Raw genomic sequence first — 24,364 nt, forward strand, 5'->3', positions numbered from 1 at the left:
ATGAATAATGCAAAAGAGTAATGGGCCTGGACCACACACACACAAACACACACATGCACACACACACACATGCACACACATGCACACACACACACATGCACACACAACTCTGGTTTTCATATCTTGTGGGACATCTAATTGACACAATGCTTTCCTTAACCCTAACCCAACTGTATCTTCAAACATGTGGGGACCAGACTTTTTGGTCAAAGACATGAACACATGTGCACACACACTCGGTTCCTCTGTTGAGATGCTTTTTCCAATCTCAGCACAACTCAAACATTAAAACAATTTGGATGAAACCTTGTGGTACTGATTAATTATGGCTACTATTTATTTTTCCTCATGCAGAGGGGAAGTAAACGTGAACGTGTGCACAGCTGTTTCCTGCAGGAAGCATCTCTGGTCTCAGTTTAGGGCCCGTGTGCTGGTACCTGTTGCAGTGGCGGCCGAGGCTGCAGGTAGGAGCTCGGGGTCGGTCCTGGAGGAGTCTGATGAGGGGGGCTGAAGTACGGAGGGGTTCCCTGCTGCCCCCCTTGCTGCTGCTGCTGCTGCTGCTGGCTGTACCCAACCATCCCCTGTTGGCCATATGGCACCACCTGCTGAAACAACCAACCACATGACAGTTAGAGGGGAGGTATTAAGGTCAGGACTGAGAGCAAGACTTTCACTTTAAATTAAAAGCAGTGCAGAGAGGGTGCCAGGTGCAATTAGTAGGATATCAAAGCAGGTGGCAGGTAACATACTGCAGTAGTCAATCATACATTTGCCAAAAGCAAAAGCATCCCACACAGGTCTACACAAACTGTCCCTCATCTTTTTCTCCAATCCGTGTGATTGTCCCTCAGCGACAGGCTCTTCATTTAGCTGCGAGCAGCAGCGCTCTACCTAATGAACTCACGCTGCAGAAACCGCTAACGTTATGTCCTCTGCCTTGCCAAAGCATCCTGCTCCCTACATTAACTCCGACTCGGACAGCTCGCAGATGGGATGAAGTGCGCCGGATATTACTGTAGTCCCTGTCCCAGGCCGTGACCTTAATGAGGGACACGCGGATGAGCCACGGCGTTGCAGAGCAAGAGCGGTTAGAAAACTAACTCGGGAGGGCGAAGCCATGCCAAGTGCCAATGCTGCATTACATGGTGGTTATGAGAGAGAATGTGAACAGGGATGCATGTAACAAGCTGGCACAAATACAAATCTAGCCTTAATCCCTTCTTGTCATTTGTTATGACTACAGACAGCGCCAGGTGCTCCTCGCTCCTCTGCGGATTTCCTATGGAGGCTGGGGTTTTCTCATCGCGTGCACGCGTGCACACATTATTAAACTACATTTACGACCACGGGTGAAGCAATATGACAGCACGTTTCATGTCATATTTCTTCCCCATTATGTCATGTGGCTTATTTTATTCCACCAGGAGCTCCGCCGCAAACTCATTAAACGTGCACACAGGCTGTAATTTGGGGCGCGAGCGAAGCCGTGCGCCCCGAGTCCTAAACTTTAAAATGTCCCTTTAAATCTCCTGTGGCAGGCTTGGCAAAGTAAAACCCAGACTCGGAGTGATTTATAGAGGATGGCGTTAGAGGGGACTCCACCGTGACGTAACCGCCGCACCGCTCGTCAGATTTAAAGCAACGCCGGAGTTTTACTGCGACTCTCGTGAGCGAGGAAACCCACTCGTAAAACTGATGGCTGGTGCAAAAATATAAAAGTCTGATCCGGCTGCAGAGCAACAGTTGAGATGAATACATTTCAAACAGTTTTGAAGAGTACCTTCCTTTGAGTGGGTCGTAAAAAAAGAAATATTCTCTCCGCACCGGCAGAAGCTTTTTGACTCTCTGAATGGAGATGATTGGACAATGTGGAATACTTTTCACTTCAGTGGAAATTTGATTAGGAAGGACAGGTTTCTGCGCACGAGTGTGTGTGAGTGTGTTGTGCTTCGAGTGTGAGAGTGTGTCATTAGGCCGATGAGACAGACAGACAGGGTGAGATCAGTCTAGCTGGCAGAGAGGTTAATAGCATGGCCCCGCTCATGCCAACAGCACCACTGGATTCATTACTGCAAGCCGGGGAAACACACACACACATGCACACACACATGCACGTGCACACATGCACGTGCACACATGCACACACACATGCACGTGCACACATGCACACACATGCACGCACACACACGTGCACGTGCACGCACACACATGCACGTGCACGCACACACAGTATCTGATTCCGACACACTTAAGTGAACGCACAGTCGTGTGTTCACAGGGATTTGCTAAAGTAAGAAACACAAACAAACTCTCCCTCTGTCTGTCACACACGCCATTAGCTGTGGATCAAAGCCACTCCGACTTAACAGAAGCAACTCTATCCCGCCATCGGTGATGACAGGCCGCCGTTACACTGCGGGTCTCGACTGGAATGCTGCTGTTCCGGGATTGGTCAGGATCAGGTCGCCATGGAGATCGAGACCAGACAACCACGGGTGGGTTTCTTTCCTCCTCAGACAAATATGATGACAGGCAGGCCGACGGATACGGACAGACAGTGACAGATCGACGGAGGAGCAGACAGACGTGGGCAGCGTGACAGACGAATCACAGAAAAACAGGTCCAGCAGAGAGAGCGTTTCGGTTCGCACCTCCAGAAAAGATCCTCTACAAACACCCTCCTTACAAAGGATGGGAAGCTAAGGAGCAGATAATAAACTGAATTTGGATATAAAAATGAGGTTTGGACCCATCAGTGTCACAACTGCTAACTGTCTTTGTTTTCTATTAGAAGGAAGCTGCTGTAAGGTGTAAATACTTACAGTTTGAGTCCTGCGAGGCTTTACGAGGTGCATTCCTGTTTATCTGAGGCTGCCCGGCTGATTGCAGCACTAACAGTGGCTGCATATCATTTAGAGGCCTTGCATTGTGCTCACAGAGACCCTTACATGGATCAAAGCCACTGTTAATGTAATTAGTGCTATTACAGCTTCTCCTGCTAGGACTGTGAACAAACTGATTAAATAACTGCACATTTTATTTTTTAAAGCGATGGTTCATTTTTAGTGTGGCTCTTATTGTACTGCTGAGTACTCCCACTGTCCTCCACTGCACTGATTATGAGGTGTGGACACGGATGATGTCGTGGAAAAGTGTGGGATCATCTGTGTGGTGCTCTCAGGTAGGAATCAGGTTCATATAAACACAAAAATGCACAAGAATTCATATGAATGCATATTCATTCTTTTCATTTATATGTAAATGAACGATGTTTAATAATGTGATAGTTACATATGTGCTCAGGTCAGCTGTGTGGTGTCCCTGCGATCCTGATCAGATCAATCAAACGTACTTTCATGTGTGAGAAATGATACCAATCGATTCATCGATGAAACACGTCGACACAAGCGGCGGATTTTACAGGTTTGAACAATGTTGGAAATATTTGTGACAGTTATTAATGCAGCCTTTGTAAGCATGTCGCTAACATCAATACTAACACCAATATTTTTCAGATATGTATCATAACATATGTATATATGATACATTATATTATACATATGTATATGTATATTTATATATATATATATATATATATATATATATATATATTTATATATGTTATACATATGTATATTATATTATACATATGATATTATAACATGTATATGTATTATCAGATATGTCTCATGTGGTTCACAGAAACACTCTGTCCACAGCGAGCCACTTGGACAGTCTGTAGAGGAATTAAGGCTGAATTAGACTCCACCAGAAGTGCTTCATTCAACAACATCATCATCGTATCACAAGCATTAGCAAAGCGAGCAGTGGACTTTCATTGACAGGAAGTGTAAGAGGCTTTAATTGCTGTGAATGGATGGCTGTGGCTGAGTTTCTTCATCCTCTTTCATCACCGAATGCAGAACATGTGCTACTTTCAACAACACCGCTCTCCCAGCTGATCGCCCATTAACAGCAGCACTGCCGTCTGCATGGGCCACTCCTACATCAGCCCACTGTGTAAATGTACAGCCAAGGAGTTTGTAGCGCCATCAATTCAATTTTATTTACACAGCGCCAAATCACAACAACAGTCACCTGAAGGTGCTTTATACTGTAAAGTAGACCCTACAATAAAACACAGAGAAACACCCAACAATCATATGACCCCCTATGAGCAGCACTTTGGCAACAGTGGGAAGGAAAAACTCCCTTTTAACAGGAAGAAACCTCCAGCAGAACCAGGCTCAGGGAGGGGCGGGGCCATCTGCTGTGATTGGTTGGGGTGAGAAGGAAGACAGGACAAAGACAAAATAACAAGTATTATTCAGTGCAGAGAGGTCTACTAATACATACTGAATGAAGACACGCAGTGCATCATGGGAATCCCCGGCAGCCTACGTCTATTGCAGCATAACTAAGGGAGGATTCAGGGTCACCTGGTCCAGCCCTAACTATATGCTTTAGCAAAAAGGAAAGTTTTAAGCCTAATCTTAAAGTAGAGATAGTGTCTGTCTCCCGAATCCAAACTGGAAGCTGGTTCCACAGAAGAGGGGCCTGAAAACTGAAGGCTCTGCCTCCCATTCTACTTTTAAATACTCTAGGAACAACAAGTAGGCCTGCAGAGCGAGAGTGAAGTGCTCTAATAGGGTGATATGGTACTACAAGGTCATTAAGATAAGATGGGGCCATCAAAGGTGGTTATTGTGAAAAACAGATTTTCTGTAGTTAAATGAACATTTGAGAATAGCTGCTGCCAAAAACACAAGCAGGTACACAGACAGTCGGGGAAGGCAGCAGAAGAGCCGAACGAGAAGGAGGCAGAAATGCCGACAGTCAGTCAAATCAGTACACAGAGGCAGCAGGAAGACTGGAGGTCTAACAAGTAGCAACCTGTCATTGTGGCTTTGGGAGGGAAGAGAGAGTCATTCAAATGCAGCTTCTGTTTGATTGCTGGGCTCGACTGTATGAATGTACTGTACCTGCTGAGTACACACCAGCTGTCTGAAACCTGATTCTCTTTGACTGAGAATATGCTCGGTGATAAACAGACTCGCTGTGCTGCCGGTTACAACAATAAAAATAACTGCTGGAAGTAGAAAATAAGACCATTTTCTGCCTTTTCCCTCCACTCAGGTGTGTGCAAGCCGACAAAATAACAGTGTGCTTTATCCCGAGTCTTGGCAGGCACACAGTGTCAAATAAATGTCTGTAATGAAATGACAACAGATGTGAAGTGCTGTAGGGAGAAATGACGCAGAATAGACGTCCTGTGAAGCAAATAATTCGCCATAAACTGCAGAAACAGTGTGATGAAAACAAAAGCCTTGGCGGCATATTAAGATACGAAGACACAAACACGAGCGCAAACACTGAGAATAACTCAATCAAAAATCTATCAAAACAAGACTCGTATGAAAAGGCAGACAATATCTTCCTGCTCTGCAAATGCTGGGAATAAATAGCTGCGCTAACCCTCATTCAAGGCGGCTGTGTGTGTGTGTGCGTGTGTGTGTGTGTGCGTGTGCATGTGCCTTAAATCAGCCGTTTAAAAACCTTGCACGGAACAAGGCGCTGCTTGTAATTCAATTGGGCCAATGAGCAATAGACAGGAATTTTCATAACACTGTCAAAGCGCCGCTACGGGTGGCTGCTGGCCGGGACCACAGGTTGCCCATTTTTGAGTGACAGATGGACTCAGCCAACCAGAGCGCTAAGCGGTGCCACCACCCCAACCCCTAAACGCACTCATACGCACTGACAGGCCTGACAGGCCCGCACATCACAGGCTCGCCATTAACATTCACGTGCCATTGTGCTCGCCGGCCACCACGAAGCTGCTGCTTAAAATGGAAAAGTTAAAAAGTGTTGCGAGAAGCGGGAAGTTCGATGAGCTGACAAAAGACTGAACCAGAGGCTGAAACGGCAAGAAAAAAAAGCAGATACAAAGTGGCAAAGGAAGATGTTTAGAGACAGAGATGGATAGATAGTCGGGGGGGAGATAGAGGACGGGTGTTACACTCCGCCATACTTAAAGCCACAGATAAAGCGATGCTTCATGTGATAAAGACGGAGAGGGACAGATAGAGAAAGTGATGCAGACGTACAGATATGTGGAGAGAAAAAGTAAAGCGCAGGAAGGAAGATGAGCCTGAGAGCAGGGATAATGCAAAACAGCAATAAAGATAAACCGTATGAGAGAGGAAGGGCAAGAACAGCTCTGGATACGAGGCCTGCGCACGCTTTAAGGACGCACGTGATGCACAGCAGCAAGAAGCCAACAGGCTGGACAGGGCGGCAGCTCAACGAGGCGCTGCTGTCATCATAAAGTGACCAAACAGCATCACCAGTATGCTATCAGTGTATGAAAATGCTTTATCGCATTAGTTTAACTATAAAAACACCACAGAAAAAAACAGTTTTCCAAATATTTAATGTTGTTTTTGTTGCCGTTTCATCATCAGCCTCCAATTTTAATTTTTTCATTCTGAAAACTCTTAATTTCCTCTGCATGACGCATCGTGTCCACCAGCAAAAAAATCAAGTGGATTCAGCATAAATATTCTGAATAGTCACCAAACAGGCTGCCGTCCCTCTGAGGCCTCTGATCCATACATGCATCACAGCACCGGCCTCACATCATCTGATCAGGACATCATTTATCAATAAAACTGATTTGACCATAACCTAATCCTATAATGAAAGCTGCTGATCAAGGTCGGTCCCAGACAAAGTTAATAATATTAACCTAAATAAACTAAAACTAGGTTATAATAATAAAAAAACTGTTGAAAGTAAAATATGGAGGAAATGTTCCCAGTTTGGTCTGTTTCAGCCAGAGAGACGAGGCTTTGAGGCTTTGAGCTTCTTTCACACACTGATAAATGTGATACATGACATAAAAAAAGAAAAACAAATAAAAACTAAATTACTTTAAACACTTTAGGTCAGCACGGTGTTGAAGTAAGCACTCCCACAGTCCAGAGACAGGCCTGTTCGTTTAACTGGTGATTCTAAACTGACCACAGGTGTGACAGTGAGTGATGGTCTGTGTCTGTGATAGGGGTGGGGGAAAAATTGATACTGTGTAGCATGGTGATATTTTGTTTGCTAATAATGTATCGATACAGCAGAAATCGATACTTTGTTACAAAAAAGGTTTTTGTGCTCTGACTTCAGAGCATGTTGATCCTTTTTCTGAGCAAGAATCCTGACATTCCTTCACTGTCCAAATGTATTTAACTTGTTTATGGCAGCAATAAACATGACAGTTTACTTATTTTAATTTAAGACATGTTTTATTTTAATTAAGTTTAAAACTTTTTTATTTAATGTAAAATTATATTTTGTTTTAATTTACTTTCAAATTCTTCAGTTGCTGAAGGGGCTGCATAGTTTTCATAAACTGCATAGTTCAGAATAGCTATAATTGTACCAGATGGTTGTTCAGTTAAGTTGGACTAGACTGTAATACAAACCGTTCAGTTTGTCAACAATCAAACTGAAATGAGAGAAAGACTGAGTGTGAGACTTTGATATTAGATAAAATGAATATTGATAAAGTTTACCTTTATGTACAGAATCTGAATATCGCAAAATATTTTTAAAAATTGCAATAATATCGTATCGTGCGTTAAGTATTGTGATAATATCGTATCGTGGGATGTGTGGTGATTCCCACCTCTAGTTTGTGAGTGACTGGGATCGACTCCAGACGCCCTGCAACTCTGAGCCGGCTGACCGGCTACGAAAACGCATGAAAACTGCAGTAACTGCGTTTGCAGCTGCACTTTTTCCTTTTTTAAATGACAAAAGTCTTCTTTAACGACTCCAAATCCCTCCTGTAACACCTCCGAGTGGCTACAGTGTATCTGCACGCTTGGCACCTGACGATCGACGGCCTTTTCACAGCTGAATTATAGTCACGCTGGTTAATCATAGCATCATTCAAAGACTGAATGTGACTATGCAAAAGCTGGCTGCATTACAATAATGACATTTGTAAACACAGCGCAAAATGAAACAGTGGATATTTTCTTCTCCATATTTACATCCTCCAGCAGGTCGGCGAGTCTTAAAGCAAACTTAATGGCGGATAATCAAAGGAAATTTCAGCGAGCGAGCGCAGCGGGGAAAAGGTACGAGAGAATGGCAGTGCTGACAGATCTGTCAGTCAAAACAATGCAAACGTGCAGCGGTATCAGGATAACTCTCAGGACTGCTTTCTCTAACGTGGAAATAAAAACATTTCAACATCATTGAAATGCTCACACAGAATCACAAAGCCAAATTAGAATTCAGAGGCTGTTATTTGTTGTTGAAATCCTCCAGAAAACGTTACATTTTCAGGAAAAATCACCATTTCCTAATTGTTTGACTCTATCTTGTCGTTTCTGGAAACGCTCGGCTCGTTGCCGCCTGTGGCTCGAGCTGAAGACGCTTTTGTTTCATGTTGTGCAGCTGATGCTTTCAACTCAAACTCGGCTCTGATCTTTTGTGGGAATTTGACTTTTTCTCTCATTTTCAAGACGCGCCGGCGTCTAAAGCGCCGTAACCGTGCACACGTTCTGCTGCGGCACAAGGACGTGAATATCGCCTCCTGCCATCTCTGCAATGCAAAAGGCTGACGTGCAAAGAACGGCGCCGGGCTGCAGCCGTCAGGAGCTTATTATTCCACTCCGGACCAAAACAAATCAACCAGTGTCTCCAGCTTGGTGTGGTGATAAGATCAGCCACTCGGAGTCAATACCACATCCAGCGGTGAATTGCAAACGAAGGTGAGTCCCTTAATGAAATGCAAAGTGTCGGAGGCAAGGATCAGCACCAACGGGCTCATGATTAAACATAAGGGAGAAGGCGAGGGGATGCATCACGGCTCTCGTCATCGCTCTCCTATCTCTCTCCCCAAGGTGACGCCGCTCTCCGTCTCCCTCTCTCCATACTTCTCTTTGATCTCTCTGTCTCTGGCTCCTCCCCCTCCTCATACACTGGGAGGCCCTTGACACCGAAGCTCATTCCTCGGGTCCCGAGGGAGAAAAAACCGAGGGATAGGCAGCAAATATTAAAGATACAAAAAATAAATTCACGTGAATTTGCCGGCGTTTTCCTGCACAGTGCACTTCATATACTGCAAGATTTTTCTCTTCCCGAATGAAAACATAAGCCCGTCTTTTGAAGGAGTGTGACTTCTTGACCTGCTGATAGCATCAAATCGCTCTGACGGGCGAGAACGCGAGCAGACAGTGTAGCCATCAACCGATAGGCGCGCGGCGAGCTTTTTTATATTTCCATCTTGGATCCTTTTCTGAAGGCTGCTCTCTGCCCCCCGCCTGCCTCTCTTTATTTCTCCCTCTCTCTAATTCTCAGTTTCTGCTCGCATCAATTGATGGGAAAAAAAACGTGCACAAAGGGAGCGCTCGTCGCTGGCATTTTATTGCTGGCTGACTAGCAGTGGCTCTGTTGTTCTAGGCAGAGTGGTAATGGAGACATTTGGAGAGGCAGAGCAGGCCAGGTTAATGCTCTCCGTAATGTGTGTGTGAACAGACGTTTATTTATTTCATTTTTTCCTTTTTTTGCGAGAGGCTCTGGGCCCTGCGCCACCGGCTCCAAATGTTTTTCACCTACTAAACTCCTGACCCCAATCTGACGCCAAGACAGACAGAAACGCGAGGGGAAATTGAGAAAGAGGCGGTGAGAAAAAAGCAAATGTGATTCAGCGAGGGTCAAATGTGGACCTAAATAAGCGAGGGAGGAGGAGGGCGAAGAGCGGGTGAAGTGAAAAGGATTCAAGTGGTGATAATGAGGGAGGTGCAGCCAGTTATCCCAAAATAAAACACAGATCGGTGCGATGTCTTGACACAGAATTTCTCAATGATTACACTGGGAATGCAGAAGGAACGCCAAACAACACCAGCTCCGACTCAAACTCGACTCCGTCCTGACAGATAGAAAATAATCATCATGAAATTACCAAGAAAAGAAGGCTCACGACACGTGTAAACATCACAACTGCGTGCAAAATAGCCCCGAAACGTCTTTCAGATCAATCATTCCGACACACGCCGGCTCGGCTCATTTTTCACCGCTCGCTGTGATGACAGGCTTGAACTTGTGTAGGAGTCATGTCAATTACATCTGAACGAGGAGAAGGTGGAGGGGAAGGGGAGGGGTTGCTTTGAGTTGGGGGGGAAAAAAAACGCTTTTTCGCCATTAGCGGTCACCGTGAGCTCAGGAGATTATACTCGTATTTTACATCCCCTGCTGCGAGGCTGTCTTTCTGGGACGCTGACACGACGAGGCGCCGCCTTGTTAAATGACAGCGACACAATGGATGGCTGAGCCGCTTCTGTGCGCCGCAGATCAATCAGGCGCTGGCGGCGTGATGATGACGGGGTTAAAGGGTTAAGGGCAGGTAGGCATTTTTGGAAGGATTGGCTCTTCAGACGACGAGCACGCAGCGCCTTTAATAACTTATGTCGCTGAAGTCGATCCACGCTAACGCACTCGTAGGCACGCCGCCGTCTCCCTGCTGCCATAGTTCAAGTTACGTGATTTGTTATTTAAAATGTGTAAAGACTACAAATACAGGACACCTGCTCTGTTGTTCTTGGACTCTGTGGGCTGATTGGCTGCCGCTTTCATAGTTGTGTGCCTACGACCATATTAGGGATATCCCCTCTCTATGACATCATAGAGATCCAAGAGCAGAAAAAATGTTCAGAGACCAAACGTTTCGAGCAGCCTCATCCAGGGATCAAGTGAAATGCTGGCCAAGTTAAATATGAGTTAATAGAATAGAATAGAATAGAATAGCCTTTATTGTCATTGTACAAAGTACAACGAAATTGGAGTGCCACTCCCTTGGTGCAAAATGCAATAATAAATATAAATGTAAAATATAAAAAGTACAATAAAACAACCGAAGTACTCAGACAATAATAAGTACGATATATACAGGATAGCAGCATAATATAGTGACAATGGCAAGTATAGTTAAGCAGGCTCAGTTGTTTTGTGCTTATTTACTATGGTGATAGCTCTGGGAAAGAAGCTATCCCTGAATCTGTTTGTCCTGGTTTTATGTGACCTGTACCGTCGGCCTGACGGTAACAGTTCAAACAGTTGATTACTGGGGTGAGAGTAGTCCTTAATGATATTGCCAGCTCTGCTGAGGTACCGCGAGTTTGCAATGGCCTCCAGACTGGGCAGAGTCAGCGGTCTCCAACCTTTTTTGTGAGACGGACCGGTTTATGTCCGACAATATTTTCACGGACCGGCCTTTAAGGTGTCGCGGATAAATACAACAAAATAAAACTAGTGATGGTACCAAAAAAAGAAGATTTATCCATAACACACCAGGGAAATCGAGTTAACAATAAAGCCGATAAAAACCCTGAAAACCATAAATTTCACACCTGAGGCTCAACTCTCGCGGCCGGGACCAAACCAGTCCATGGCCCAGGGGTTGGGGGCCGCTGGGTTAGCTGTTCCCATGATGCTGACCTCTTTTGATGGTGTGTGTCTGTGTTGGTGGAGGCCCTGAGCTGAGCTGTAATTTTTGTTTGGTGGATGTAGACAGAAAATAGTTCCTCCATCCCAGTTTTGTAGCTCTTCCTTTTTTGGGGCTAACCAGGTTGTGATTGGTTGCATCCTATTTAAGTGAAGGCAGCAAAAGCATGAGATGGATGAGCAGGCCGAGAGTTTGTTTGGAGGTAAACTGACCGTTTAAATAAGTAAATATATTTTTAAAGCTGCTCTCTTGAAAACATTCAAATGTAGATGGACGTTTATTCGCTTGTTTAACATCCAGGCCATACAAACAGGCCCCATCTTCGTCTGCTCCTGTTACAAAGCAGCAGCCGAATCCAGGTAACAGCGTTATTACGCCGTGTTGTCTCAGATGTTGACGCCGTGTCACATCTCAGCACTTCCGCACTCCGCAGTACAAATGAAGCCCAGAAAGTGAGACGCCAGACTTGACCTGCGTAAGAATCCATCTAATCTGGATGGAAACTGAGATGAATTCTCCGTGAGCCAATTAGAGCAGCCACTAATCCCTCTGTAACTCTGCAAAGACGTAAAGCATCCCCTTTCTCTTCCCTCTCTTTCGCGCTCCCTCCGTTTCGCTCCGCTTTCATCTCCCGGCTCTTTTATCTTATCAGCAGGCACGTATAGAGCGCCGCAGACTCAGAGCGCCGAGCCCGGATCTTTCAAAAACACGCCGTTTGTGACGTTTTACACCCGCTCGCCGCGTTCAGCACAAAATAATATCAAATCCCAACATTGCTTCACCTCTCTGAGCAAGAGCGATGGAGGACTAATGCAACAGCGAGAAATAACTGACGGCTGCGTTTGTGAAAAATCCACAGGCTCAAATATAAATACACTAATAACTGTGGATAAAACATGTTGCTGTGTGTTTGAGCGCAGACACCAGTCCATCTTTCTTGTGCTACAGAGCATATAGAAGCTTTACAGTGACATAACTGATAACATCACTTAAACTACTCTGGATGGGAGGGGTTTCCCCCCACCCCCTTCCAGTTAATGACCATGTAGCATGGGCTCCACGCGGCATTTGATTGGCTGAGAGCCACTCCACAGCAGCGGGGTAATAAAAGTTACAAATGAGAGCAGGCTATTAGAGCCATTGACGTGCGTAGGCTAGCTTGCTAATTAATTGATCCCGAAACTTCATCTGTTCTGTAGCCAGAGAGGAACCCTTAATTAATCAGCCTTTCCATATCGTTGTCTTCCTGTTCTTTCAATCCGGCTCGCCTTCCTCCTCGCTCCCTCTCTCCTAATGCCTGTTTTAATTGTGAGGTGAGAATGCTCGGGGTCCCGTGGGTTGGTGTGGAGAGCTGGTGTGAAGGTGGAGGAGCTGGAACAAAGACAGTGCGCGTCATGTGCACCGGCGTGGATGACATTAGCCTGCGACGTTTCAAGAGCTTTTCAAAAGAGGGAGGGCTGTGATGAAGCTGGAGTGGTCCCCTTTGCACCCCACCCCTCCTCTCGCTCCATCTTTCCTGGCAGAGGGGCTGATTTAGTGGAGCTTCCCAGCCATCCGTCAGAGCCGGCAGCACAGGCTGCATTAACCCCAGAGACACCCGGGGCCCCTGAGTGCTTCCGAGTGGCCCTCTCTCTCGACGTCGGTGAGGCCACGGACAGATGACTTCTGCACATCAGGACGTGAACGGTTGATGACATCGGCAGCTTTTAGTAAAGAAAGTGCGTCTGTGTGGAACTTCACTGCAACATGGGGAAGGAAAGCAAAAGACATGCTGAGGGTAACCGATGAACTCGCTCCTTCCCCTCTGTCTGTGTCTCTACATGGAGACAGAAGCAGGAAACTCTGATGTGACACCTGTGGAGTATTTGGCTCACAGTTACCGCCTGTGCTGTCCACGTGCACGCCACTTTAACTGACTGACCTCTGAGCACGCTTAATAAATCGCTAGTTAAGATTCCCGTCACGACGTGAGAACTTGCAGTTCTTCAGCTCTTTCATCAGTTTGAGATGTTTTCAGTCAAAAATACTAAAACAGCGGGAGCTGTAAGTATGAATGTATTAGCCGAAAAATCATTTTTCACCCTGGCACTAATGGATCGCTTAAAGTATTATCTGTGTTAGGTCGTTTTCACAGCAGACATTCTGACTTGTCACACGAGGACAGGCGTTATTAATGACAATCCTGGATTTTACTCCCGTTTTCCAGCAATGGGAAAGCGAGCACAAAGCCACCATGAAACAGAAGCTGTCGATGTTTCTTTATTAATTACACACAGGTGAGTTTGATACGTGAAGAACGTCAATAAACTAAAGTAAAGAAATAAACTAAGCTGCGGAAACTTCAACTGATTTCACTTGAAATGAACATTTCAGGAAATTCCACAAATATTTTGCATGTTGCTGCTAATGTTTCATCCCCCAGCATGTCCAAGCTCTTTAGTCTAAATGATATTTCTAATGTTGAAACATAATTATTGTTGTTATCTGTGAATTATGATAGAGTATTTAAAAAAAGCACAAATAAACAGTAAAACACTTTATTTTTTGATTAAGATAACAAATTACAGTTATTTGCTTCCTGAACAGAAAAAAAATTGTTTCGTTGTTGAAATTAATTTCTGACTTCTCAGACAAGTCCAGCATCTCGCCTCACATTAAGCAGGAAAACCTGAATAAGTTCAGTAAATTTAGTAGTTTAAACCAAAAAACATGAAACAAAAGATAAATAATCGACTCTGAGGCCTTGAAATAAAATCAGAGTCGGCCTTCATACTGACACTTGTGTTGAATTAAAGTCTTCTCGGGCCTATTCTTCCAAAGTCTGTAGCTCAGACGTCTTCGTCTCTGTTTACTAGGGGTGCAGCGATACACAAAATTCATGGTTTGGTTCGATACTTTGGTGTCACGGTTTGATATTTTTTCGATACAAAAAAAATGTTCATGGCTTTTTAATTTGTAATTTATTAAAATTATAAATATATATTTGAACTCAAAAGTACCGTTTTTAAATTTAATGTTGCTGAAACAACAAAGTAATAAAAAAATAAATCTATCTGATGGAGAAATCACTTATCTTTGGAAAAGAGTTTATTACAGAGAAATGTCTCTTTCCAAAATAAAAGCTCTACTATACGCTTCTTCTGGGCTATATTCTCAGCAGCATATTAAACATATCAGGTCCCCATAAGGAGAATCATGTGCTAACGGCTGTCTAAATGACTCGGGTAAAGTTTGTAGCATGCATGCTTGTTGTTTTTGTCTGCTTCCACTTGTCTTTGCACGAGGATGATGTCGGAGTAAATGTGCAGTCATATTCGTTGTGTTCCCACTAGTGCTGTCAGCGTTAATCTGAAATGACGTTAACGCCATAACGCGGCAAATCTCCATTAACGAGCTACCGCGGATCACCCCGTGCGTGGGGCTGGACGGCCAACACGTTAACGAGCTAACTGCGCTAACGCGCTAGTTCCCACCAATGTAATTGAGCATTGCTGGCACATCCGACATACTGTTTTACTTTAGTCCATGACGAGCTTACCTTCAGGGTCATACGTCACATGAAGACCAAAATAGTTCCAAACGCCAGATCTGAATGAGGGTGGGGGAGGTTCAATTTGCCATGTTGCAACAAGCTTAGCTTCTGTCTCGCTAGCTTGTCCTGCGCTCAGTGAATCTGCGTTCGACTACTCCGCCTAGGCTGCACTGTCGAGCGCAGATCCACTGAGCGCTCAACACAGAAAGCATCGTCAGAAGAAAAGTTGATCAAATAAATTAAAAATTTTGTATTGTTCAATACACATGCGTACTGATCGAACGGTTCAATATCAATACCAGTATTGTTGCACCCCTACTGTTTACATGTTTCAGCGTCATCTGCGTGAGTCACTGTGAGAGTCACTGCACGAGGCAACGTTATCACAAAACATACGAATCATTTAAAGCCATAAAACCTCCAAATCGGCAGCTCACAGATTATTATTTTGTTCTTCATCACTGCTGAGTGATGGAGCATGCTACCCGGCTAGCTACTTGACTAGCTGCCATTACCCAGCATGCCGTTCAGCAGTGTAATTCTGTAAACGTGCAGTTATTACTGTTGGCTTCACAGATGATTACAGTGTTTGCTCTTCTGTGCAATATTAATCATTGTGTTACATTAATGTATACAGAAGACAAATGATCATAAGCTTGAGTGAGCGTTGGGGACAAAACATAGATAATAAATATTTTCTCATTAATTATAATGGATGCATCAGGCTCGCAGGGGGCTGGAGCCCATCCAGGTCTGAGGTGGGGGGCACAGAGAGGCGAGCAACCACTCACTCTCCACGAGCGCGTCCTCGGACAGTGGGACTAAGCTGCAGTACCACAACTGAAGGCCCCACGCAGGATTCAAACCCATGCATTGTCACATAATTAGGACACCACCTACAGCTCCGCCCACTGATCCAACCCCCCGTCCTAACGAGGACCCAAACACAGCGTGATGATCCAGTATGAACACAAAGCTTTGTCTTAGCATGCTGTGTTTGCAGACGCTTGCACAGACCTGATGCGTTAGCAGCAGTGGATAATCGCCTCTGGCCTGTGCTCACTTTGCTGCCTCGCTCTTATAAGCAGGAAAATTAAAAACAGTCTTCACATCCTCTGCAAACTCTTCACCCATTCTCCTCCTCCCTGCACGTGAACTGAACTCAGGCCTGCAGCGCGAGTGTGCAGGCACCTTTGTAAAGAGCTGCATCCAACACTTGTTGGGGTGTGTTGTCATTATTATAACACATTGTGTTATATTAACTCGATGTGTGTTTGTTCTGTTAAACTCATCAGTATTTCAACTGTACGTGAAAGAGATTTGACGAGCGTCATCGTAGCACATACAGAGAGCCATGTGAACTTTTATAAAAGTCATGCTGGCAGAGTGTGGGAGTTCTTATTTTTTAATTTAAAAAGAGAGTAATAAATGCTGCCTTTCTTTAACATAAAACAGTGTGCGTTTTAATTATTCCTCATTTACATTAACTTAATCAAATGGATGCAAATGAAGAAATATGTCGTATTAAATGAAAATATCTGAGTTGACTTCATACTGCAGGAAGGCTTTTTTTATTTTATGGCTTTACAGTGCAGCGATTTAATTCCAATAAATGCTCGAATGTCTACGAGTATTTATAAAATGAAATTAAATGCAGTTGCTTCACATTAGCTTTGTGGTTTTTCGAAGCGCTGTAGGACACACTGTTGTATAAACGTGACAAATGAAGCGAACTAAAGCGGAGACGCGCCGTCTCTGGATGTTGCTTAATATTTAGGAATGTGCACAGCTGTTGCCCAGATGAAAGAAATGCAGCCAAGCTTTTTAAAGAACACTGATGCATTATTGTTCTCCTTCTTCCCTCTGATGATTACTGTGCAAAGACGAGGCCCAAAAAATAATCTCTGCAAAGTGAGCGCGGTGATAAAAGCTATAAAAAGCCCTGAAAGACGTCTGTTTGTGTGGCGCTGCTGTGGTGTGTGCGTGCTGAACAGGTGGCGGGTCAGCCACATTTCCACTTGACTTTAAATGCTTGGCTTCTATTAAGTTGGCCCAGTGTGTAAGGAACAAACAGCCAGCGCTGGTAATGGTTTCTGCCTGACCCGCTGACACTTTCACCCCCCGCACGCACTCCTGCCTTCTTCTCTTTCACTCTCTCTCTCTTTCATTTCCCAGGATATTTTTTTCTCCCGCTCGTTCTCCCACCGCATCACCCCTCCCCTCTTTTCACATCAAACACTAATGTTTCCTTCAAATTCCTTTTCCTCTCCATCTGCCAACTTTGACATCACAGGAAATTACGCTTAGAATTGGCGGCACAGTTTTCTTTTTCCGTTCCTTTCCTCGTTTCGACTTCATTCCACTTCCACCGAGCGGACGTATTTTTTTCCTGTCATCCCCAAGACACCCGCCCCCTTCTTCTACTTCCTCCTTCCTCCCCTCCTTCTTCTGCTGATATATTTGTCCTGGCTCCCATCACTCCACGCACACCTCCTTCGCTGCTTTACATGCGCGCTCCGTCTCTCGGCCTCTCTAACACACTCAAACTGTCTCACACGCATGCAGACACAGCATGACACTAACTACACCTAATGCAAGTTCTAGGCTTATTTGCTGGAGGCTCGTCGGGGTGGAGAGGATGGTTTTACCTTCTCTCTGAGACATCAACATCGAGACCGGCGTCTGTGCGCGCCTCCCGTGGCTGGATTAAGGAAGGAAGCCATGAGAGGAGAATTTAATTGGTGAAATGCATTGTTAACAACGTGCCGGTGTGTGTACGTGCACGCACAATTGCATCGGCACGCCTGCACATATCCGAGACGGAGGTAACTCCTGACATCAGGCTTCGTGGCCTGAACAGGTAATCGAGGTGACACGGAAACACCGAGTGGGTTCGCACTAATAACCTCCCATCAGTGAAAAACAGATTAAAGATGAGTGGAGATGTTTACATGAATGTTCAGAGAAGGGTTTGTATATGCTTTTAGCTTCTCACCTCTGTCGCCACATAAGCTTTTAATGTGTGTGTGTGTGTGTAGGTGTAAGTGTGTTTAAATGTCGCCGTGCAAATATGACACCTTTTTAATTGCATCTGTATAGCAAATGCAAACACACAAACATATAGTTACATATGTATAAAATTACTACTAACAGAAATAATAACACCGACTTATTAATCAGCTTTAATTTTAACAGCGAATTTTTCATTTTTGTCATAATTTCGGCTTCTAAATTCTTTTAGATTCATTAGATTTATATTTATTTGTTAGATTATCGCAGACTAAAGTTGATTCAGTAGCTAAAAAATAAATTCTAAAGTTTGTTTACAAACATATCGACTCCTCTCTTCTCAAATCACGTCTTCATGAGAAACAGGAAGCGTTTCCTGGGGAATATCAACCTCCCTACACCAGGAGCTTACTTCTGATTGGATCACTTCCAAATTCATCCCGCCCTCTGCACAGCTTCATTAGATGCGATTGGAGCTCGTCTCTCTAAAACGTTTTCATCTCGTTTTTATTTAGTCAATAAATTTCATTACGGTTTTTGTCCTCGTGCGTTCGTTTTCATTCAAGCGTTGATTGTTTTTGTCAGGAAAAGAAAACTATGATGAAACAAAATTAGTGGAAATCTAACCGTGCACAGTTCACGCTAAGAGGAGCTTCATTCTGTGCGATCGATCATATTCGAGGAGTCTGCTTTCACTCATTGACATGTGAATTAATGAATTTGGGGGGTTTGAACTGTCCAAGAGCGACCTGTGCTTTCACGCTGCGAGTACCACAGATTAGATTCCAGTAACATCACCAGTAATCAAACCATTATGTGTCAAATTATGACAAAATGGTTAATTACGTGAGCCTTACGCAAGGATAGAGGTGAGCCGTTACACATATCCAATAACTGCAGAGGATGAAATACACATATTACTGTGGAGTTCATATTTAAGACGAATGGGGCTTAATTTTTTTGCAGAGTTTAATCATAATAATGAAAGAAAGTCAAAGAAGACCTTTTAGTCTGCTGTTAAAACCCCCGACACACACACACAGACACACACACACAGACACACACACAGTCGCTCAAGTCCCAGGGAAATCACAGAGATAGACCAACGCAGATCTTTGTTGACGTCACGTTGCCTGGCAACAACCCAGCATGCTTGGCTGTGACAAGCCGAGGTCTCAGCCCCGAAGTGCGATGCATCACGGGGGATTGCGTGCGCTACGTCTTACATCACCCACAATCCCCCTCGCTGACGCAGCTGTAGTCAGGACTGCTGTTTGCAGCTGAGGTGCAATCGCGTCCATCATCGATGCGATTCACGCATCTTTTGATTTTTAATTACCTCTCGCTTTAGGAACAGATTCACCGTATATGTTCCAGTACATTTTTACCCCTCCCTGCTCCTCCCTGATCAAACCCCTGACCGCCTTTCTGTAGGTGAGGCTCATTACGCTCATCTGAGAGCGTGGAATTAAACCTCCTCCTCCAAACTCATTACTGTGAGCTAGATTTCACCAGCAGCAGATAGGCGATGCAGCGGTGCTGCTTTTAAAGCCAGAGCCAGATAATTAGAAACTTTAGAAGCACAGTTCCCATGGCTATAGCCAGAGCGAACAACTAATTCTATTTGAACTAATTACATTCCATAATGCTAGGCAGTGATTGCTACCCCAACCACAGCCTCCCGTATGTAACCCAGCAGAGGATTTCATCACAAAACACAACCGGGGATGTATTTTTCCGTGTGTCATTGGCTGTATGTTATTACGCACTGGCATCACACCCCCGCTCCCTCATAGCTGTTTGCATTTCAAGCTACTAAACTCCTCCGGGGCCTCGATGAGACCGAGTCTCGCTGACGCTAACCTCCCAGGACAGCGCTGCCTCAGTGCAGGAGCTCCCAAAACACAATAAAAAAGATTTAAATCGATGCCTCGATGTATCGTTTTATCAGAATTTATAACCCCGACCGCCTTTCTCTGGATTTAGACAAATGAGAGCAGCTCCCACAACCCGAGCGGATCAACAGTAAACAGACATGTTTTCAAATGACACATTTTCATTGCATAATAGGAAAGATCGGTCGGAGAACGTGTGTGTGCAGGACCATCTCCTCTGCTGCTGCCTGTACGCACATTGCACAATATTTTTAGACAATACAGGAAGTCTGCCTGTTAGTCAATATGTGTTTCTCCCCTTCTCTCTCTCTCTTTTTATGTGTGGAAGCTCGCTCGCCCAGTGAGAGGTGTTCAAGTCCAGACCAACAGACCAGGCAGACTAAATATAGCCGGCAGTGACAGCAGGGAACACTGTGCTCCCCCCTCTCTCGCTGTGGTGCTCGGCACTGCTGCTTCACTACAAACTACACTGATGAATTTAAATTGCTATCTGCACGCACACACACACACACACACACACACACACACCGAAGAAGTTCACTTTCTGCCAAAACTGTGGCACACACGTATCATTCACACAAACGCAAAGATAAAAGGGACGCAGATTAACACACACACACACACTCACTCACACACACACACACACACACACCATACCAGTCCAAATGGGATTTACTTAAGACTCAATAAAGCAGACAGAAGCACTATTGTCTCCAACACAGACCTATTGTGCTGCACAGAGACTGTGACGTGGGCCGGCTGCGCTGCGTCTGTTTACTACACAGACAGCATTCCACACACACACACACACACACACACACACACACACACACACACACGTACATGCCTCCCAAAGTAAATAGAGATGCACAAAGTGCACAAATGCACCATCAAACAAGCATTAAGAAAGGACTGGCGTGCACGCACACGCTCGCACACGCAGCATCAAACCCATCTCGCTCCACTGGGAGTCTAACGGGAACTGAGTGATGAACAGGAGTGACACCGCCACATGCCAGGGTGTGAGATGCGCTGCCTGGTATTTCAGGCTGCGTCTCAAATTGAACATGCCAAGCCTTCAGGGGGAAATGTTGGATAATGTTCGTGCGAGAAGCAAACGTCCCGTTGCAATATCGCTTATAAAGGCAGCTGCGATATCTGGAACGGCACCGCAGAGAGGGCCGACCTCTCCGCGATGCGCGCCGGAGGACGAACGCGGGCGCAAAGATGCAGCGCTCCGGTTTGTTTGCGTACCTGCTGCTGAGGATACTGCATCCCACCCATGCCCATTTGACCCCTCCCCTGTAGGCTCATCGGGTATCGATGCGGGGGAGGCGACGCGTAGGGCTGGCTGGGGGGATAGGGTCCGGCCCCCGGCTGCTGCGGGGCGGAGTAGGGATTGTTGGCCATGCCGTACAGCTGCGAGCGCTTCATAGCCATGAAGTCCATGGAGGAAACCTGCAGGAGAGAAGAAGACGGGTTATTAATGCAAAGTCAGCATTTGGTTTTTGGCTAATACTTCATTCATGACAGTGCATTGTAATTGCCCGAGAGGCGTTCAAATTAATTCATCCGCTATCTGCCAAGTTGGAACCCCTAACTGGAGTCCACTTAGTGCACCACTCCAAACCACAGCCATCGCTGATTTATTTCATAATTGCACAACGAGTGAAAGCTTTAAATTAATGTCAACAGATCATAAATGAACAACAAATGGAATTAAATAAGCAAAGATGTGTATTGAATAGCTATTTGGAGCAAAACTCTGCTGGAAAAGAGCCAAAATAAAATGATTTAATTAAAAGCTAAAAGCTCGTATCTTTGGTTTAATGTCTCTGAGGCTTTTACAAGTGTTGTAAATGTTGTTTAAAGCAACAGGAGGCAACGGCAATAAAAACCTATGGCCGCGTTCCTGCAACCAGAGCCCCGCGGTGCCAATAACCGCCGTACGACTCGTGCTATACGGCTGCTTACAGCGAACTGGCAGATGAAGCGATAGTTATTCTATTACTGCGGTCGAGTTTATGTACTTCCGAGTTTAAGTAAAGGTTGTGGGTGCAGAGGCGTGGATCCAAGCTTTTGTGACGGGTCATTTCAAACTCGCAAGCTCGAATCCCAGGAGGGAATTCAGAGAGCAAAGCAGTCGGGACCTGCTCCCCAAAGCCACACCTGGAGAGCTCGCTTCCCATAGGAGCACGGAGGAAAACCAAAGCCGGGACAGGGAATGTGTCAAGGGTAATTTATTCCATTGTAAGTACTTCAGAGCCCTTTTACGGGTTGTTTGGGGTCCCAGTGAGCCATTGGAAAATTCCGGTACAGTGCATCAGGCTAATGCTAATCCGTCACCCGCGGCGGCGTGTTTGTCTGTCTGCTGGGCAGATAATGCAGACTTCTTCTATCTCCCCTCTTCTTCTCTTTTGTCTGCGCCGCGTAGGATCATGAGTGATTTATGACACTTTGTTCCTACTGTGTCTCACACACACACACTTTCACTTCTCCTCTCTCATTTCCAACTAACCGCCACCGACCCCCCCGCACCGCCTCTTCTTTCTCTTCCACCACCAGCTCCCTCCTCAGTTCCCTTCCTTCTCCCCAACTCAATATCACCTCGTCTAGAGCGGAGGAGAAATTGCCGCTGCCTCATATCGCCAGGCTAATATCAAGAAGACATGTCAGGGGATGGGAGCACTTTATTCAGCAGGTTACGTGGACAGTTATGGCGGTCCAGCGTTAAAGCGGTCGTGCCTACTGAGGCGTGCACGTGGAATAGTTTGGAGGGGGGAAAGAGGGAGGGAGAAAGTTAGCGCTCTTAAGGTTATTTCACAGCAGGTGTGTGAGGAGACGGGCTTTCCTGCAAAGGTCTGCATCGCCGGATTTGTAACAGTCTAATAATGAACTGCAGACACTCGCTGCCCTTTGCTTTTCTTCCTCCGTGCATGAAAAACGAAGTGAATCATCCCCCGTGTGAGGGAGGAGGAAGTCACCGAGTGCACCAGCAGAAAGGATCGACAATGAAACATTTAAGCAGAAGAGGAAACGCGACATCTAATCTGACAAAATGATTGCCAGCATTAAACTGAAGAACATTAGGGAAGAATTAAAGTTATGAACCATTGTGAGGAGAACAAGTTTTAAGATGTTTCTGATAGAAAAATCTGTTTTTTACTGACAGACGGAGTGTTTTCAGAGAAAAGTTTGACTCGTCGTATTGTATGCTTTTTCTTCTTATTGCTCAAAGAGACAATAAAGAGCATGACTGAGTGAGCTGCTCAGAATACTACAATACAGCTAAAGCAGAGTGAGCTCTAAGTGCATCAGCGCAGTAATACAGAGTTAAACCAGCTGAACATCAAAGGGGGGATTTGTTGCGAGTATTTTGTTGATATGCTCAAACTGATGCCGGTCATATGTTTCAAATAATGGAGCGGATGGCAGCGCGTGACCCGCTCGCATGTTTGCACACAGACAGCACACAGACAGCACTAAGCGATGAAACGTCCTCGAGTTTCTGAAAATCCAGGGCACTGTGCCACCGTGATATGGGACACACACACACACCCTCCCCAACATCCAGTTCACCAATCCAGCTCAAGAGGTCCTCGGTTTGCCAAAAACGCTGAGCGCAACACAAATAAATCCCCCACACGCTGCCGAGTGTGCACGCATACAAAAAACATTAAACGCTGCACTTACAGAAGTACTGAGGACAGAAAATAACCTCAGAGTTTTTGGGAGCAGAGAAGTGGACACTCGATTACACACATGCACATAATCCACGGCTGCAGAGGACACTGTGCAGCTCTGCACCTTCATATCTGCTCATAACTGTGGACATAAACACTGTGCAGCTCTGCACCTTCATAATGTGTCTTTTTATAATTATTTATATTTTGTATTTGATGATGACGGGTGCAGACGTTAGTCCTAAATAGGGTCTAATTCCTGCCTCGCGGGCCCACTGCAGGTCCTTGAAGAGAGGCCAGGGCGACAGTGGACTCAGGAGGCCCACTTCCACTCGCCGGATCTTCCAAACTCTTTCACTTTCTGCCATCTTGGCTTCTGAACCGAAAGGAGAGAATCTGCATTTTACAGACAGAATTAAGTAAAAATTCTCTTTTTACCTGATTTTTGTTTCCCATGAGGCAAAAAATCTGACGTGAAATTAAAATCTGATTTCTGACAGAAGCCTCACATGAGGACGACACGTCTCTGTGAGAGGGAGGCCTGTGAGCACAGACTCACACACACACACACAGACTCACACACACTCACACAGACACACACACGCTCACACACACAGACTCACACACACACACACAGACTCACACACACACACACAGACACACACAGACACACAGACTCACACACACACACACACAGACTCCCACAGACAGACACACACACACACACACACAGACT

General features: G+C 45.3%; 1 protein-coding gene across 9 annotated transcripts in view; it reads right to left on the reverse strand.

Moving 5' to 3' along the window:
- LOC146495656 (AT-rich interactive domain-containing protein 1B-like) overlaps positions 1-24,364 on the reverse strand; it is a 199,391-nt gene that overhangs the window by 120,269 nt on the left and 54,758 nt on the right. For 7 of the 9 annotated variants that reach the window (XM_085143727.1, XM_085143722.1, XM_085143721.1 and 4 more), the window contains 2 exons: positions 21,200-21,403; positions 438-605 (listed from right to left, as the gene is read on the reverse strand). In XM_085143727.1, the coding sequence (XP_084999853.1) occupies positions 438-605; positions 21,200-21,394 (363 nt within the window). In that variant the 5' untranslated portion in view covers positions 21,395-21,403. The remainder of the gene's footprint in view (positions 1-437; positions 606-21,199; positions 21,404-24,364) is intronic. The other 2 variants (XM_085143720.1, XM_085143725.1) reach the window with 1 other exon arrangement.

Source organism: Neolamprologus multifasciatus, chromosome 19 (assembly GCF_963576455.1).
Source record: "Neolamprologus multifasciatus chromosome 19, fNeoMul1.2, whole genome shotgun sequence".
Taxonomy (NCBI): Eukaryota; Metazoa; Chordata; class Actinopteri; order Cichliformes; family Cichlidae; genus Neolamprologus; species Neolamprologus multifasciatus.